This window comes from Phoxinus phoxinus (genome assembly GCF_949152265.1).
Source record: "Phoxinus phoxinus genome assembly, chromosome: 8".
NCBI classification, from domain to species: Eukaryota; Metazoa; Chordata; class Actinopteri; order Cypriniformes; family Leuciscidae; genus Phoxinus; species Phoxinus phoxinus.
The window spans coordinates 18,272,470-18,291,453 of record NC_136883.1 but is presented as its reverse complement, the minus strand read 5'-3'; the positions used below and the strand labels follow the sequence as shown (position 1 = coordinate 18,291,453).

Sequence of the window (18,984 nt, the reverse complement as noted above, 5' to 3'; positions counted from 1 at the left end):
TAGACCAGTCAGTTAATTAGGGCTGTTTTCGACTAAGGATTTTCATAGTCGAATCTGATTCGTTAGATTTTGCCATAGTCGACTGATAGTCGAACCTTTTTTTTTTTTTTTTAGATAGCAGCTAGATTTTTTCCATTTCAAACAAAAGAGCTAAAAAACACATATCACACATATATCATAACATTTCATAAACATGAGGAGCAATATGAGAGAGAAATTTGGTGATCGTTGTTTAGGTAGGCTACATTAAACCACGTAAAGCTTTTTAACGCACGAGAACCGCGTGGAGTCAACTCACAGCCGCTCCGCAGCCCAGCTGAAAATGTGAAGCAGAAACGCTTAATATCAGATAACGTCCATAATAATTGGACTCCGGGTTCGATTTTTTTTTACCATTTTCAGTGGTTATGAGGAGCAATATGAGAGGGAAATTTGGTAATCGTTGTTTAGGTACATTAAACCACGTAAAGCTTTTTAACGCACATGAGAACCGTGTGGAGTCAACCCACAGCCGCTCAGCAGCCCTGCTGAAAATGTGAAGCAGATTTTTGAATACATTTTTATTTATTTACATTAGTAAGCTACAGGACATCGTCTTTCAAAACATGACCTGCGCGAAAGCGAAAAAATAAATAAAATTGTACCCAGCCCTTCTGAAAATGCGAATGCGTCTCTGTCCCCAGCACATTTCAAACCAAACTGACGCCCATGTATTCGACTATGAGGTTCATAGTCGAATCAGACCTCTCCGAATCGAATCGTCGAATCCTCGACTATTAGAAGTCAGCCCTACAGTTAATAGAAACAAAAATCAACAGATTAATTGAGAATGAAAGTAACTGTTAGTAGCAGACTTCCATCCTATAATTGTAACAGTGCATTAGTGCCTGCCATAAGTTCTGTGGTTGAAACTATCCCAGTAACCCTTTGGCTTCTCAGACAGAAATGGTATACCTTCACTGATATCTATTACTAGGACCATAGCACAAGCTGATTCATGCACAACATCTAAAAAAATTAAAACTATCCCTTTAACTGAAAAAAATATGTATTTTTTAGGGCTGTAACGATTTACGATATTAAACCGAAATCGCGACACTCAGATCCACGAACCTGTGTCGCGGTATGAGAAGGCAGATCGCGATCGACACACCCCTTCCCAGACTTATCTTTCTCGTCCAGAATAGATCCTAGGGCTGTGACGGGGTCTTTTACATATTAGGTATGGGAATTTCAAGCAAAAATAATATTCGAAGATCACTGGGTATCATTTGATTATTATTCAAAAATCGCACCTCTCCCCCACACGCACACACGCGCGCGCGAGCACACACACACACACACAAGCAAACACCAGAGCAAGAGAGCAAAGCGCGCGGTGTTTGCTTGTATGTGTGTGTGTGTGTGTGTGTGTGTGTGTGGCACCGGCGCGCGCGTGAACTGGAGCTCACCTCATAAACGAATCGAAACTTAGAAAGCTTGAAATACTTTTACTTGATTTAACGTTAATTCAAAACATAAAGAAATGGCGGCTTAGGCTAATTCGTAGGAAGTGTGCATTTCATATAGGCGCGTTCACTTTGTGGCAAGCGTTATTCCTGCGCTTGAGATGCGGGTCATGCGGAATAGGCAATATATTATTTGTGGTTTACAGCACAGACAGTAAGCCTCGGTTACCTCAGAAGAATTTTTAACATGCTCGAATCATCTCCACAATGGAGTATAGTTCTGTTTGTTTTTCAAAAGTATTTTGTTACAAGAAAACAGAGTTATAGCTTTAGCTATTTATTTATTTATTTGGCTTTTAAAATCCTCCCTCCTTGCAAGAATCGCGGTTTGTATCGAATCGTGGGTCAGAAATCGGGATACGAACCGAATCGTGGGTTTGCTGTATCGTTACAGCCCTAGTATTTTTGTATATGGTTTGTTTTGTGGTATTATGAGGCCAGAGGTGGTGTGAATCCGGGCCAGAACTAATAAATGGATCTGGCCCAGTGCCAGTCCAGATGTGGCCCAGAGTATCTTGGAGACTCGGATCCAGTATCTGGCCCACCTTTGGGCCAAATGACTATACAATAATTCTCATCCGTTCTGGAGCTGGGCCAGTGCCGGCCCAGATGTGAAAACCGGATCCGCACCGGCATTGGCCCGTTGTGCTAAAGGACACCGGCCCAGGTCCGTTTTACAGATCTGGCCCAGAACTTATGAAGGATCTGGGCCAGATCTGGGCCGCATGATTTTTGTTATCTGGGTCTGTATCTAGTCAAACCCTACTCCTATTAAATGTATGCTTCATATTTAATTTTTTAATTTCTAAATTTGATCAATAAATTTAATTATTTAGAATAATAAGACACTATAGAGCTGGTACCCTGTGGCTGATCAAATTAAATATTTTATACTGAAAAATAACAATGCATTAAATAATGTTATAAGATTGTTTTAAATACGTTAATTAACGATCGTTGGAAAGAATGATAGGCTACTTTTAAACGTAACACTAAACTTCCTTTAGGTTTTTGCCAGGCGACCGTCTTAATGAGCGAGTCATTGATTCATTCGTTCAAACGAGTCGTTCGAACGACTGAGTCATTCATGAATGAAACAGATGTCTATGGATTTATCATTGAATCTTTGAGTCAAGCGATTCTTTCAAAATGCGGAATCATTCACTAATGAAAAAACACTGTGAGATGCGCGATGGTTCTGCTGTGATCTTTGTTTTACTATTTTCGCTGCTGAAACAGAACAAAAACAGGAGCATTGCATCTAAACTGTAAGTGACTCCATTTTATGCATTTATTGAACTGTTGTATGAAATCAATGTCACATTTTCAAATGTGATGGTGGTATTCAGGAATACTCGTCGTGTGAGGTTGTTTAACTGTATCATATGTTAGAAAATATGAAAACGCCCCATGGCCATTTTTAAGTTGTTAACTGTGATTATTTAGTGCTTCGCTCATTTGTTTAGATTTCACAACATTGTTACCGTGAGTAATGTATTTATAATGGACTATCAATAGCAGCTTACAATAAATAAAAGCAGGATTTTGTTTCTTTTTTCCCCATGTTCTAATCAGGTCGGGCAAGTAAAATTCGCTTTGTCTCAACCGTGCGCTTTTTAGTTTCACAATTTGGCTCTATAGTTTGCGGTGGATTGCTTGAATTGTGAGTTCAATAGCCTATTGTTCTTAAATGAAATCGGACTCCTGTTGCTGATATTTGCTGCCTAAAAATAAACAGATTACTGCTCTGTTTGAGGACAAGAAATTAAAACCAATGCAATATGATGAATGTCCAAAAGATGGCACCGACAGACTGTTTTTAAATGGGGCTGGATAAATATTTTTTGCTTTTAATTTGTGTGTGTGTGGTTGGGTGACAGTTGTAGGTTACAGTTTGACAAGAGTTTATAGTTTAACAAAAGCACAATGTGTTTTATTGCGAGTGTACACAAATATAAGGAAACACTTGCAGTTTGAATGATGTCCTGTATGAACAAAATGACGGAGTATGTTTTTATGTCTCCACTGTTTGATCGAGCCTCGTACACACACACACACACACACACACACACACACGTGCATTGCAATCTTGACATCGCAGTATGTTCATTATAGCCTTAAAGGAGAACTCCGGTCAATTTTAACATTGAGCTCAATTTTTTGTAAATTTGGAGTATTGTCAATACAGAGAACAACGACAAAAATCGGTGTTGGCTACACCGTGTTATCCTCTTTTTAAAATTTGCACCCTATTGACTTCAATGGGGTCTAATTTTAAACCTGCTTTTATTTCTCTTATCATCCTTGATGTGTCATACAAGTGCCCAGCCATGTTGAGTGATTTCTTCAGAGTGAACACGAGTGAATCTGACTGCAGTAGATGTGAAAGATATGAATAAAAATGATGTTATATCAGCCAGCGCACATACCTGTATTTAGTTCCTGTTTTCGGTCGAAGTCCAAAGTAGTCGATTGTCGAGTTCACGCGCGTGATCATTGGTAACTAAACCTATGCGCGTGAACTCGACAATAGACTTTAAATTAAATTAAATTTAAAAGCACATTTAAAAGTGCTGGCTAATGCTAAACGTAAATTCTCTAAGATTATTATTCACGTCGGCACTAATGATGTTCGACTCTGCCAGTCGGAGATCACCAAAATGAATATTAAAGAGGTGTGTCAACTCGCAAGTACGATGTCAAGCACTGTAATTTGCTCTGGCCCCCTTCCTGTTCGCAGGAGTGATGAGATAGTTAGTAGATGGTGTTCACTCAATGGCTGGCTGTCTGGGTGGTGTCCGCAAAATAATATAGAATTCATAGACAATTGGAAAAGTTTTTGGGGCAAACCTGACCTGTTGAAAAAAGGTGGTATTCATCCCTCCTGGGATGGTGCTGCTCTTCTCTCTAGTAATTTGGCTTATAGTCTTAGAGCTAAAACATGACAATCTGGGGCTCAGGTCAGGAAGCAGACAGACTGGCTTAACCAACCGTCTGCTAGCGGCCTCACGTCACCAAGGTCAGATAAATCCCATCACATAGAGCCTCTTTCACCTAGATATCATCATATAGAGACTGTATCTGTTCCCCGAACTTTTAAATCCAAAAAACTTTCAAACCCATCTAAGGTTAAAAATTTAATTGATGTTCAACAAATTAAAAACGGATATAATACGGATGAACAAATGATAAAGCTTGGGTTGCTGAATATTTGATCTCTTACTTCAAAAGCGCTAATAGTTAATGATATGATTACACATTATAACCTAGATGTGCTGTGTTTGACAGAAACCTGGCTAAAACCAAACGATTACATTGCTTTAAATGAGTCAACCCCACAAGATTACGGTTATAAACATGAACCTCGTCTGAAACGCAAAGGAGGTGTTGCTGTAATTTATAGAAATATTTTCAAAACCACTAAGAAATCTAGTTGTAAATATAATTCTTTTGAAGTGTTGGTGCTTAATGTAAAAATATCTAGTGTAAACGATAAATCACGTTTGAAAATTCTACTGGCTACTGTATACAGGCCACTAGGGCACCATACAGACTTTATCAAATAATTTGCGGACTTTCTATCAGAATTAGTATTGGCTGCAGATAAAGTACTAATTGTTGGTGATTTTAATATACACATATATAATGAAAAAGATGCATTGGGATTGGCATTTAAAGACATTATAAACTCAATTGGAGTTAGACAACACGTGTCAGTACCTACTCATTCCCGTAATCATACTCTAGATCTAATACTACTATCACATGGAATAGATGTTGATGCCGTTGAAATACTGCAGCAGAGCGATGACATCTCAGATCATTATCTAGTCTCATGTAAATTACATTTAGCCAAGGCTGCAAAGCCGACTCAGGCCCGGTTTCACAGACATGGCTTAAGCCTAGTCCCAGGCTAAACTGCCCACTTGAGCTGTCTTAACTCAAAGCGACTTGCACAGATATATATTAAAATAGTCAAAGATTTAGCCTGTTCTGGATTAAACAAAGCCGATTGCAAGAGGAAGGATTATAGCTAGTCTATGACTAAATTGAATCTTAAATTAATCCTTCAAAGAGGCAGGTTTAACTCCTGCTTAGTACTGTTTGTGAGGGAGCATGGAATATTTGGAATATCTAAATGAAAACCAACATGCACAACAGAGGCCAGCCAGAGTACTTGTGGATAGGAGTGATCCATTACATTACTTTGATGACACAGCTTTTCAAGACCGCTTTCGTATGTCCAAGGAAAATGCAGTGGAGATAATATCTTTGCTTGAGCCTATACTTTCCTGTCTGTCTCTGAGAGGAAGGCCTTTACCCATTTCTCTCCAAGTTCTGCTCACACTGAGGTTTTTTGCGTCCGGGACCTTTCACCGTGATTTGTGTGGTACCAGTGAAACAACTGTGTGTAGAATAGTTCACAAAGTCAGCAGAGCCATTTGTGAACTGAGGAGTCTTTACATAAAGTTTACTGATGCTGCTGACCAAGCCAAATATAAAGTGCAATTCTATGAATATGGGCACTTCCCAGGTGTCATTGGCTGTATAGATGGATGTCATGTTCCTGTCAAGTGTCCATCAACCCCTGATGCTGAGGAGTACAGGAACCGTAAGAACTGGTTTTCTATCAACGTTCAGGGTGTATGCACACCTAATTTACAGTTTTCAAACATTGTTGCGCGCTAGAAAGGTTCAACTCACGATTCAAGGATTTTTGTCAACTCTTCATTATGTGCTCAGTTTCAGAGTGGACAGTATAGTGGACTTCTACTTGGTGACAGTGGATATGGTCAGAGTAACTTTTTATTCACTCCATACATAAATCCCACTACAGCTGAGCAGCAAAGATACAACAGAGCTCATATCCGAACAAGAGGCATGGTTGAACGCATGTTTGGAATATGGAAAAATCGATTCCAGTGTTTACGTAATACACTTCGCTTCAGGCCAAGGAGATGCTGCAAGGTCATCATTGCTACAGCGGTGCTGCACAACTACCTGAAGCAGCGCTGCTGTCCTGATCCTCCAATGGAAGATGACGATGAAGCAGATGTGGCCATGACTGAGGCAGCCAGTGACCAACGAGGACTTGCACACAGAGTTGCTTTCACATTGCAGCACTTCAGCTAGATGAGATGTATTTCAATATGGAATGTATTCATTATGCCTTATTTTGCCTTGATAATTTTTGTTCTGTACAAAATTAAAATAGTGTGCAGCAAAATAAAAAAAAATTACTACACCAATACTGGTTGAAAATGTAGTTTGTGGTTGTTTAAATACACGCAGTCATGAGTATCTAAATGACAAAAGGTTTATTTTTGTTTTTATTGTTTATACATCATATTGTTAACCATGGCTGGTAATCACAATTGCCTCCTTACTGTATCGTTTTTGGATCATACCTCTTTCTTCCAACTTCATATCCAATTCAACCTGTAGAATTCTCATTTTCATTTCATGTTCTTCCTTCAGATATTTAATTTTTTCCTCATGAAATTCTCTGGCTAAATTTTCATGGATGGTCATCTTGCTTGTTCTCTGATGAAAGGTGGTGGCAGCATCTTTTCTCAGGGATGCAGGAGCAGATGTGGAAGGCACACACTCACTGTGCTCTGGCTTTTCCAACCTGTTCAGATTCCTTTAGGCACAAATAAATTCACATGATCCTTACAATGAAAGAAGAATAAAAATTTACAGAGTGGAATATATGTACCAAAGGAAGAAATCAATTTCTTTCTAACATACCATTTGTGCTCAGATCTTCATCTGAACTGTTCAAGTGATCATCATCTGGTATACCATCCAGAGGTTGCTGGTGCTGTATTATTCCAGACAGCAAGTCACTCAATTCATCAGTTTTGTCTTTATGTGGTGGTCCACCACCAGTAGTAAATCGCTGTCTTCTGATCTCTGCATTCTGTCGTTTTAAAGCCAGTTTAAGGTTCTTCCACAGAGTCTATACAGGCAAAAATCATTCATTATAATTTGTCCCAAAAATATGAATATGAGAAATGAGCAATGATAATAATGAAGAAATCTCACCTGAAGTTGTTGTATTGTTCTTGTGGTTGCATTTTCATTTGCATTAAATTCATTGCAAATTGCATTCCAAGCACTCCTTTTCTTTTGCTCACTAGCAGTAGTGTGGATTTTACTTTCAATAACTGGATGGTTGGTCAAAATTTGTTTCAGTAGTGTTTTTTCATACTCACTGAAGTTTTTGGAACAAATTCTTTTTGCATCTGCCATTGCTTTGTGTCAAAATGTACACCGATAATAATGTTTTCCGGTCCATTCCAGGTTTTTATGAGCACCATCAGCCCAACGGCATGTGCTTATACTCAACTTAATCAGGCCTATCCCAGGTGTTTTCATTTAAGCTTACTTAATTTACTCCAGGACTCTGTAGTCTCAGACTAACTAAGCTTATTTTAAGCCACGTTCATGAAAGGTACTTAAATGCCCCAGTTTAACTAGTACACATTAAGGCCTACTCCTGGCTTATGCTAAGCCATGTCTGTGAAACCGGGCCTCAGTGTTATAAATATGTTAGACCTATCACTTCTGCTACTAAAGATTGCTTTATCAATAATCTTCCTAATCAGTTTCATCATCTCAGCATCCCGGATAGCTTAGAATAACTTGATATTGCAACAGAAACTTTTAACTCTCTCTTTTCCAGCACTTTAGACACAGTTGCTCCACTGCGCTTAAAGAAGATTAAAGAACATAGTCCAACACCGTGGCACAACGAGCACACTCAGGCCCTTAAGAGAGCAGCCAGAAAAATGGAGCGCAACTGGAAGAAAACAAAACTAGAGGTATTTCGGATTTCATGGAAGGAGAGCTCGATTGCTTACAGAGAGGCTTTAAAAGCTGCTAGATCTGCTTATTTTTCAACCCTATTAGAAGAAAATAAACATAATCCTAGGTATTTATTTGAAACAGTGGCTAAACTAACGGAAAAAAAAAAGCTTCAAGCCCAGAAGTTTCCAAGCAACACAGCAGTAATGACTTTATGAACTTCTTCACTTATAAGATCGATAATTTCAGGGACAAAATTATAACTATGCAACCGTCTAATACAGTATCGCATCAGGAAGTGCATTGTAGTCTCCCTGAGGGAAAATTTGATTAATTCGTTGCTATAGGAGAGGAAGAATTTTGCAAACTCGTCAAATCATCTAAATCGACAACGTGTATGTTAGACCCTATACCGACTAAGCTGCTGAAAGAGATGCTTCCAGATGTCATAGATCCTCTTCTTAATATCATTAATTCATCTTTGTCTCTAGGATACGTACCAAGAACCTTTAAGCTAGCTATGATTAAACCGCTTGTTAAAAAACTGCAACTTGATCCTACAAAATTAGTCAATTACAGGCCGATCTCGAATCTGCGTTTTCTGTCAAAGATATTAGAAAAAGCAGTATCCTCACAACTGTGCTCCTTTCTTGAAAGAAATGATATCTGCGAGGATTTTCAGTCCGGATTTAGACCGTACCATAGTACCGAGACAGCTCTCGTTAGAGTCACAAATTATTTGCTCTTATCATCCGATCGTGGTTGTGTCTCTCTATTAGTATTACTTGATCTTAGTGCTGCATTTGACACCCTTGATCACAACATCATTTTAAATAGACTCGAACATTATTATGTTGGCATTAGTGGAATTGCACTAGCATGGGTTAAATCATACTTATCTGACCGTTATCAGTTTGTAGCAGTAAATTAAGAGATGTCTTATCAACCAGTTCAGTATGGCGTACCACAAGGCTCAGTACTAGGACCGCTGCTGTTCACTCTGTATATGCTACCATTAGGAGATATCATTAGGAAACATGGAATTAGCTTTCACTGTTATGCCGACGATACTCAGCTGTAAATTTCTTCAAAACCTAATGAAACCTACCAATTCACAAAATTAACGGAATGCAAAGCTGATATAAAAAATTGGATGACTAGTAATTTCCTACTACTAAATTCAGAAAAAACAGAGATTCTAATTATTGGTCAAAAAACTTCCACACGTAATAACCTAGAGTACTGTCTAACACTTGATGGCTGCTCTGTTAAGTCTTCGTCGTCGGTTAGGAACCTGGGTGTGCTCTTTGATACCAATCTTTCATTTGAAAGTCATGCGTCTAGTATCTGTAAAACCGCTTTCTTCCATCTTTAAAATATATCTAAATTACGCCATATGCTCTCAATGAATAATGCAGAACAATTAAATCATGCGTTTATGACCTCAAGGCTAGATTATTGTAATGCTCTACTGGGTGGTTGCCCTACACGCTTAATAAACAAACTACAGCTAGTTCAAAACGCAGCAGCTCGAGTTCTTACCAGAACCAGGAAGTATGACCATATTAGCCCCGTTCTGTCAACACTGCATTGGCTGCCTATTAAACATCGTATAAATTTTAAAATATTGCTGATCACTTACAAAGCACTAAATGGTTTAGCTCCGCAGTACTTGAGCGTGCTCTTAACGCATTATAGTCCTTCACGTCTACTGCAATCTCAAAATTCCAGCCAGTTAATAATACCTAGAATATCAAAATCGACTGCTGGCGGTAGATCCTTTTCCTATTTAGCACCAAAACTTTGGAACAGTCTTCCTAACATTGTCCGGGAAGCAGACACACTCTGTCAGTTCAAATCTAGACTAAAGACACATCTCTTCGGCCTAGCATACACATAACACATTATAGACTTATATAATTCAATGTTAGGCTGCATAGTTTAGAACAGCCGGGACTGGGAACACTTCCCGTAAATCCTGATGTACTTGGTACATCATAAGAAGGATGGCGTCTACGCTAATATTAGTCTCTCTGTCTATCCCGAGGTTTACCGCTGTCCACCGGAACCAGGCCGTATCCAGATCTGATGAAGGACCAGCGCCAGGACACGACGACGCCGCTGACCTGAAGTGTCAACCAGTCTCTCCTCCTCTCCACTCCGACTTCAACCAACCGGAACTGGACAAATACTCTGATTCATTCGGAACTTTCATACACTGTTCACTCATTGGCCAGAGGAGAACTGGCCCCCGACTGAGCCTGGGTTCTCCCAAGGTTTTTTTTCTCCATTCTGTCACCTGATGGAGTTTTGGTTCCTTGCCGCTGTTGCCCTACCTTCTGCCTTGCTTAGTTGGGGACATTTAATATTCAACAATAATATAGATCTGCCTTAAAGGTGGACGATGATGAAATTGTTTTTTTGTATTATTTTCATGTTATCACTGTGAAGCTGCTTTGATACAATCTGTATTGTAAAAAGCGCTATATAAATAAAGGTGACTTGACTTGACTTGGACAAAATCGGCTTTAATGTTGTTGGGGGATCAGATGATCAGATACCACTTCTCAATATTCCAGTTGTTAGTAGTTTTACATATCTAGGAGTGTCCATCAGTCCCTCACTCAACTTGTTAACTGCTGACAACTATAATAAAGTTCTAAAAAATGTGGAGGGTGACCTGAGTAGATGGGGGATGCTCCCTACTTCTTTCCAGTCTAGACTTTCAATCATCAAGATGAATATACTGCCTCGCGTTAATTTTGTGAGTTGTATGATTCCCCTAGCTCCACCGGGTGGTTACTGGAAGAAGCTACATTTAATCATTATCTCTTATTTATGGAACAGGAACAAAAAATAGAATCAAAGCATCTACTCTACAAAGGTAGGCTATAGATTATCAAGAGGTGTCAATTCGCCCAATTTTGAGTGATATTCTTGGAGCTTTTTTTTTTGCGCTCACTTGCTATATGGTTGAATCCAGAGATCTGGGTATCTTGGTGTCCCATTGAAGAACGTTTAACATATCCATATTGTCTATTGTCTGGTATATTCGAATATACCCAATAGTACAGTTAAACGTGATTTTGGGCCAATAATCTCTTATTTTTTCACGGTATGGCATAAAGTCCACAGATTTACCAAAATTCCAAATACATTCTTCGCTCAATCGCCTATTTTTAACAATTACTCTCTTTTAATTGAGAAGAAACCAATTAGGTTCCCTCAGTGGAGTAATAGAGGTTAAGTATGGGGAGGAGAAGAAAACCAGGCATCAGAATAAGCAACACTTTACTGTGCCTCTGTTTTTTTTTCCAATAATGATGTAATCAACCTAAGGTTTTTCTTTTTGTGAAGATGTTTCTTCACAATGTGTAAATAATGATTGTAAGAAAATAAATAAATAATTGATCACAAACAAACAAAAAAATCCACAACCTAAAAATAATAAGTAAATATCTCAAAAAAACAACTGAGTTCATGCGACGAACAAGCGTATAAGTCCAAAAAAACAAAAATTGAGATAACCATGTGACTTGAATGTATGTGTGCCACTTTGTATACAGAATCACTTTGGGCGGGTGTTCCCGCGACCAAAACTCTGTATTTTAAATTTTAAAATAGTCTCACGTGGAAAAACCGTTTATGTCCACTAACGAAAAATGGAGACGCTGGTTGCTTTCATGTCCGCTGCGGACATTAAAAGGCAAAACCTCGGCAAAAAAAGGAGAACGAACATTTATGAATGGAAGGACAGAGCAAGGAAGTATTTAAGGGATGCTGGGAAACCATATGTGAACCGGAGAGGAGAGCAAACACGAGGAAAAAGTCCACCGAAAGAGGTGAGTGAAAGAACTGTATACAAAGTATCTAAAGTTAGCGGTTACAGTCAGAGGGGCGTGTAGGCTACTGGACGTTGTCTACTAACTTTAGAGTTCATATAGCTCACTCTGTTTAACGGATCAAGTCATGAATGAGTCGAAATAAATGCTGTAGGCTACTCCTTATAACCACGGATAAATTAATCGAAACATTTTAGCTGTGTTTAATGTCCCTAACGTTGGCTAGCGGGATAATGTTAGCTGGCTAGCCAGTTACTTTGTAGCTAGTTACAGGGGCATATTACTGGGCGTCTAACGTTACTAAAGTTCATACACCTCAGACTGTTTAGCGAATCAAGTCATGAATGGGTCGAAATGAAAGCTGAGAAAATTAGGGGGTGTTAAAATTCAGGGGATGTTTTTAAGCATGTCTCTAACGTTACTCCCTATAACCACGGAGAAATGAATCGAAACGCTTTAGGTGCGTCTCTAACACCAGCCCAGCTGCGTCACGTAGGCTAATGTTATACCATTCATTGATTGTGTTATACGTACTGCTGGCAGAATTATATATACATAAACATATGTAAATTCATCCCCAATCTTTAAGATGTTTAGAGTAGAATTTGATTGCTTTATGTCTTCACTGAAATTGGTAAATGAAAAAAAATTGACGTTTAAAATATTTTGATATAATTTTTTAATCCCCTGTTACCATTTAATGCAACACTTTGTTTTGTAATATTGTATGCTATGCTATGTTTGTTACTTGTTATATAATAAATAAATAAAATAAAATAAAAAGGTAATAATAAAAAAATGCATTGATTGTGTAAGCTTTTATATATTCTAGCTAGTAACCTTAATAGCTGCTAATAGCTCTCGTGTTCTATAGCTATAAAAAAAACCCCGCTAATGTGACTTTGTTTCTGTTAAGGGCAAGGTGTGCAAGGAGACGTGTCCCAGGCAGTGTTCAAGCCTAACAGACCAAAGAAAACTCCAGCTCTTCACAGAGTTTTATGCTGTCTCTTATGAGAGGCAACAGGCTATCATTCTCTCTGGTTTGGAGCAGGTAGGCTAACTTACTGTAAGCAATTCATATCATGTCAACAGTATGCAATGCATTACAATGTAGGCCCATGAAATAACCAGTGAATTTAATACTACTGTATGCCTTCAATTCACTAAGACTGCACATGTGCCTGATCACTGTAAATGTTGATGATCTGCATCAAGTAGGCCGCCATGTGCATTACAGACCACAGCGAATTGGTGCCCTAAAAGGCATACTCATTGGCTTATTCATTCTCCTAACCAAAGCCTACTCACGTACTTAATGACCTTAACTTGACAGCTCTACACGACGGCTAGCCTACTACGCTATGGTAAATGTCTTTTTACTTCTAGCACAAGGTGAGTCGCAGGCGACCACGTGGGCCTGACACTGAGATAACTAAGAGGAAGTATACCTTCAAGTACCATGTGCAACAAGGAGGCCAAAGACTTGCTGTTTGTAAGCTCACATTTATGTCAGTCTTTCAACTGACCAACAGTCGCCTACAGGCAAGTTTTATATAGCCTAGCATTTTCCGTTTGTTAACTTTTTATTACATGCATGATTTTAATTAGATACATTGTCCATTACATATTTATTTAAAGTTACTTATCTTTGAAAAGGTTATTCAAGAAAAGTTAGGCAGTCAGTCTGAGGGAACAGAGCAGGTAGCTAAAGTCAGGTCTCCATTAGAGGACTTCAGAGGAAAACATAAGAACAGGTAAGTAAAAAAAAAATCTTGAAGGACCTCATGCTCTCGTCCTGTTAGTTTTTAAAACTGCACCAATGTCAGCATCAGTTGCCCTACAACATTCCCTGATCTAATGGTGCACTGGACGCTGGCATTATAGGGAGTCTGGTGCCTTGCCACCCTATAACGCATGTACCGTAATGGTTAGGATTAAGCTCACTGTTGTTGCCCAGTCAGGAAACATATTTTTGCACTTTGAGATCGATATCAGAGGTAAAGTGCTATGCAAATGTGATGTATGATTATTCTTTGTATCATTACAACATGATACAAAGGTCATGATCTTATTTGGAATTTGGAGCCTTCTAGACTGAGAAAAGCCAGAAAATTTATTTTTGATTTATGGGGATGAAAGACAACAACTCCCAGATTGCAATGCTAAAACGCACACATCAATCGATCACATGTTTAGCATTCATGTAAACACTACATTCAGATTCACAAATCGGAATGAATTCAGTTAGATTGAAACAAAAGGTGTGCATGTAAACAATGACGATTTTTGCGTCATTGAGGACTTTTTCCAGACAAAAAATATATATAAATCTTTCATCTCAGGGGGATATGAGGGAGGAAAGCATGGTAATTCAAAAATACTAAAAAGAATTAGGTTTTCTACTGATACAAAGCTTAATGCTAAATCCTGAAGTATCCCTTTAATGACTGTATGTGACAAACAAAATCGTATAGTTTAGAGGAAAGTTTAGAATTATACATTAAATTAATTTTATTGTCACAGAAACAATGCAATTGTGCAAAACAGACCAGCATAGTTTATTATATTTTCCTTGTTCATGAGTTGTGTGTTTTTTTTTAGGCCTCATAGTATTCATCCTGCAGTGAGAGAGGGAATAAGAGAGCATATCCTGAGCTTCCCACGCCAACCGAACCACTACTCACGGATGAAGGGAGATGTGGAGAGGGAGTACCTGAGCCCTGATTTAAACCTGCTCCGCATGTTCCGCCTGTACAAGGAAAACAATCCAACATCCACTGCAAAGTTCTGGCTCTATAGGGACCTCTTCAAGCAGCAGAACCTCAGTTTTGGGCAGCCAAGAAGTGACACTTGTGCGAAATGTGATGCCCTGTTCTCAAAATTAACAGCTGCTACAACAGATGGAGAAAGGTTGAAGATTTCAGCCGAGAGTGAGCTTCACCACCGGAAAGCTGAAAAAGCGTACACCCAGTTGCAGGCTGACACAGAGTGGGCCAAAGCCAATGATGACTGCCATGTCATTTGTATCGACATGCAGGGGGTAGTGTTCACGCCAAACCTGACACACTCCAACGTATACTATCAACGGCAGCTGGCCAACTACAACCTCTGTATCCAGGAGATGGGCACTGACGATCCTCCTACAATGTGGCTCTGGCATGAGGGTATCGCTCACAGAGGTTCCATCGAGGTGGCAAGCTGTCTTTTGAAGTGGGCAGAAACATCTTTCGCTCCCCTAGTCCAGGCAAAAGAACGGAAGCTCATCATCTATAGTGACCGATGCTGTGGGCAGAACAACAACTGGCGAGTCCTAAACCTCATGGCCCTGCTCGTATCTAGAGGGTACTTCAGTCAGATAGAGCAGAAGTTCATGGTGTCTGGTCACTCCTTCCTTCCCTGTGACCGTTCCTTTGCCACGCTGGACAAGAGGCGTAAGGTGTCCACACTCCACACTCCCAGCGATGTAGCCGAGATGATCCGTGGAGCCAGGCAGCAGCATCCATTTAAAGTAATTGAGATGAAATGTGCGGACTTCAGGCAGCTCCCTGATGCAACATTAAAGCGACCACCTGGCTTCCTAATCACATCCATGATGTGGTTGAAAGTGACAGGTAAAAAACTAAAGAGTTGGTTTTCTGAGATTAACAGTGTTGGGGATATGTGCATGAAAAAAAATCTTTATTGAATTTCTTGTTGAATGAATTGAATTTCAGCTGCTGATCCATGGTGTGTCCACACAAAAGGAAGCCACAGCCTCTACGAGGGATGGAAGACCTGGCTGATCACCAAACAAAGGAAGAATCAACCACCTCCAGCTCCCTTGTTCTTCACCACGTATGCTCGTGCTTACAATGACCCTCTGCCCATCAAGAAGGAGAAGCACTGTGACCTAATGAAAATGATAGCCTACATGCCAGCGGAGGCCCAAGAATTTTATGGGACATTAGAATGTGGAGAGTAGCCTAGTATGTGTTGGTTATGTGCAGGGTAAGGTGGGGTATATTGTGTAAAATTAATCATAATAGTAGTTGTAGCTTATCTTGTATGCCTTATTTTATGATGTATAATAGGAATATATAGGTATCTATTTATTTAGTGAATTAATGAATGGGGTAATTATTTATGAAATGTATTATAAAAGTTAAAGGAACAAAAAATTATTTTTGTTAATACCTATGTATTGTTCATTGTTCGTACTGTTTTGTCCGTGTTTTTGTTCTGTGATTTACGTTGGCAAAAAATAAAATAAATTGAAAGAAAGAAATGCTTAATATTTTCTTTAATGTTCTGTTACTGTATTAAAACTAAGATAGTAGATAAATGGTTTAAAGTGATATGATGAATTGGACTTATACTGTTATTCCACATTAACTGGACATATACTGTTCTTCCACATTCCAGAAATGTAAATTACTCTAACTTTTTATTTTTAAGATTGATACTAAAAAAACTTATCTCATTAGATTTGGGAAGCTTTTGTTGTCTATCTTCAAGTAAAAAAAAAAAAAAAAAAATTATAATCAAGAGTCCAAATAAAAAAAAATGTATTATTCAAAATTTGAAAATATGGACTTATATGGTTCTTCGTCTCATACACACAACTAGGGAATTCACAAGCCTCTTTATAGAGAGCTGTACGTGGATCTAGTGGTTACACCATAGTATTATATGGTTTTCTTTCTTAACTCTCACCAGATGGTGCTAATATACCTTAAAAATTTGGATTTTAAATGCCTAGTCTCAATTTTAACCTGAAATACTTCATTATTATTGCATAAATATTAATTAGTACCATAAAATTTTCTCAAAATAAAGCGTATTTTTGAACAAAAATATATCACATTGATTTTACTGGGGTAAAAAAGTTAAATTTCAGGGGTGGTTTTTTCAATCATTTTTTTGGATCAACTAAACTTCATGCATATAATTAGCATGTTAAAGGGATAGTTCACTTTAAAATTAAAGTTTGGTATTGTTAGGGGTGAACAGTTATAAGACCCGATACCAGATATGTAGAAAAGATGACCAGGAGTCGTAAGGTGCAATCAAAAAGATAAAAATTTACTGAAGAATAGTTTGCAGTTTCATTGGTAGAGCGAGCGTCAAAGTCTCACGAGGAGGTCGCAAGCCAACTCTACCTTACACAAAATAATACACCAATTATACCATTTTGCAAGGGCAAGCATCGCATCATCATACATCTGATTGGCTAAGAGAATATAAAACCATAAACAATTTCACACATGTGAGCAGATAAAAGGTGCCTATCGCCATTAGTTAGGATAGCTGTCGCCAATCCTTAGATTTAGGTCAGCGTTGACCTCACAAGTTAGAGGAGGGCGTCGATGAGGCTGAGCGTTGGGTCCCAAATGCCTACGTAGAAAGTCAAACACACACACACATAACATCGCCAAATAACATCGCCAAGGCCGAAGAGTGCTTGAGCTTCGTATTATCAGTTAGCCAAAACATAGCTCCTCAGGAGGAAAGGCAGAGAAATGGCATTGCTCTCTAGAGGAAATATATAATTTCACAAGCACAAAAGAATAAAGAAATGATTATGTGATAATGCATATATATATTTGATTATTGATTTGTATAAAAGTAATGTAAGCATTCAAAAGGATATGGAATGAAATATATATATAACTGACTGAAGAGACAAGGGATTTTGACCGCCCCTTCAGTCCCCCGTTTTAGACCTATGTGGGGTCCAATACCGCCACGTCTGGTCTAACAAGTGAGGTCACTACGGAAGGTGGAGTGGTGACGCATGCTTCCCTGGTGGGTCACAATTGTCTCTTCGCCTTTTTACGGACATGCTGGAAACTAAAAATTCCAGTCCCCATTCCAAGGCTCTCCCACCTTCCACTCACAACAGGGCATCAATGTTGTTCCTCCTCAGTTTGTCGCTCAGGCGGTTCGTCAAGAAGACCTGCAAATATATAAGAAGAAGAAACGAACACACAAAAACATAGAAGAGCCAACCCACGCCTCCACTTCTATCCCACCGACCTTTTTGCATAATGAGGGTATTACCGGGATAATTTGGGGAGTGACCAAGCCAAAAGGTCACCGTCTCATTTCCGTCCAAGCGATAGCAGCGATCATTAACGTTCTGATACATGGTTGGAATTAAATTTAGACCCTCAGTTGAATTTAGGCATGGGTATTGAACCCATGATGGACGGTTATAAATCTCCTCACAATCCCAGTGAGTGGAGAACGCATGGAGTCTACCGGTCCAAATTGAAATCTGAATACATCAGGAATGATAAGGCTATTATAATCAAAGCCACAAACGAATCGAATGATGGCCCACCTCACTTTCAGTCGTTTGGTATTTCGCACTTCTTCCTAAAGAATTAGCAGCTTCAATATATCGCCGGATTCCGCCATCTGTAATGATAAAACATTGTTACAGAATTTTTACACTATCACACATATAAATTACCTTTAAGAGATAGTTCGTTATTATGATGCGGTGATTTGGTTGGAACCTTTATCGAGTGGTTTCACCTGTGACCAATGTCTCCAGACAGTACCCAGAACCCCTCTGTCAAGTAAAACAGATGTATTAGTTGTCAAGAGCACCTGGAAAGGTCCATCAAATTGTGGACCTAGAGGAGAAACAATCTCTCTTTGCAACATTACATTGTCACCTATTTCAGGCAAGGCAGGCATGTAACGACCTGTCATTATTTCAAAAGGACTGATCTGAGTAGTTTTGTTAGGACTGGCTCTCATACTTAAAAGAATCATTGGAACAGCTGCGTGCCACCCTTTCCCCCACTCCAACAATCTCTTTCTCAATGACATTTTAA

The 18,984-nt window shown here is 38.9% G+C and overlaps 1 protein-coding gene and 1 pseudogene across 2 annotated transcripts; both read left to right on the top strand.

The window, feature by feature from the left end:
• The first annotated feature begins 4,214 nt into the window (after positions 1-4,214).
• Positions 4,215-10,690, top strand: LOC307002798 (putative nuclease HARBI1; annotated as a pseudogene). Its single transcript has one exon. The product of its transcript is annotated as a putative nuclease HARBI1 (transcript).
• Positions 10,691-11,819: 1,129 nt separating this feature from the next.
• LOC307002782 (uncharacterized protein) lies at positions 11,820-16,679 on the top strand. The gene is made up of 6 exons (XM_079620695.1): positions 11,820-12,160; positions 13,077-13,211; positions 13,547-13,702; positions 13,817-13,914; positions 14,762-15,771; positions 15,874-16,679. Exons 1-6 carry the CDS (start codon positions 11,981-11,983, stop codon positions 16,119-16,121), a joined length of 1,827 nt encoding a protein of 608 aa, XP_079476821.1. The 5' UTR covers positions 11,820-11,980; the 3' UTR covers positions 16,122-16,679.
• The last annotated feature ends 2,305 nt before the right edge of the window (positions 16,680-18,984 follow it).

What these genes read in the sequence shown, in the direction of transcription:
- LOC307002782 (XM_079620695.1), top strand. Translation starts at nt 11,981, where the DNA reads ATGGAGACGCTGGTTGCTTTCATGTCCGCTGCGGACATTAAAAGGCAA. An exon ending in GAAAAAGTCCACCGAAAGAG is followed by an intron (nt 12,161 to 13,076) that starts GTGAGTGAAAGA and finishes GTTTCTGTTAAG; the next exon opens with GGCAAGGTGTGCAAGGAGAC. An exon ending in TGACCAACAGTCGCCTACAG is followed by an intron (nt 13,703 to 13,816) that starts GCAAGTTTTATA and finishes ATCTTTGAAAAG; the next exon opens with GTTATTCAAGAAAAGTTAGG.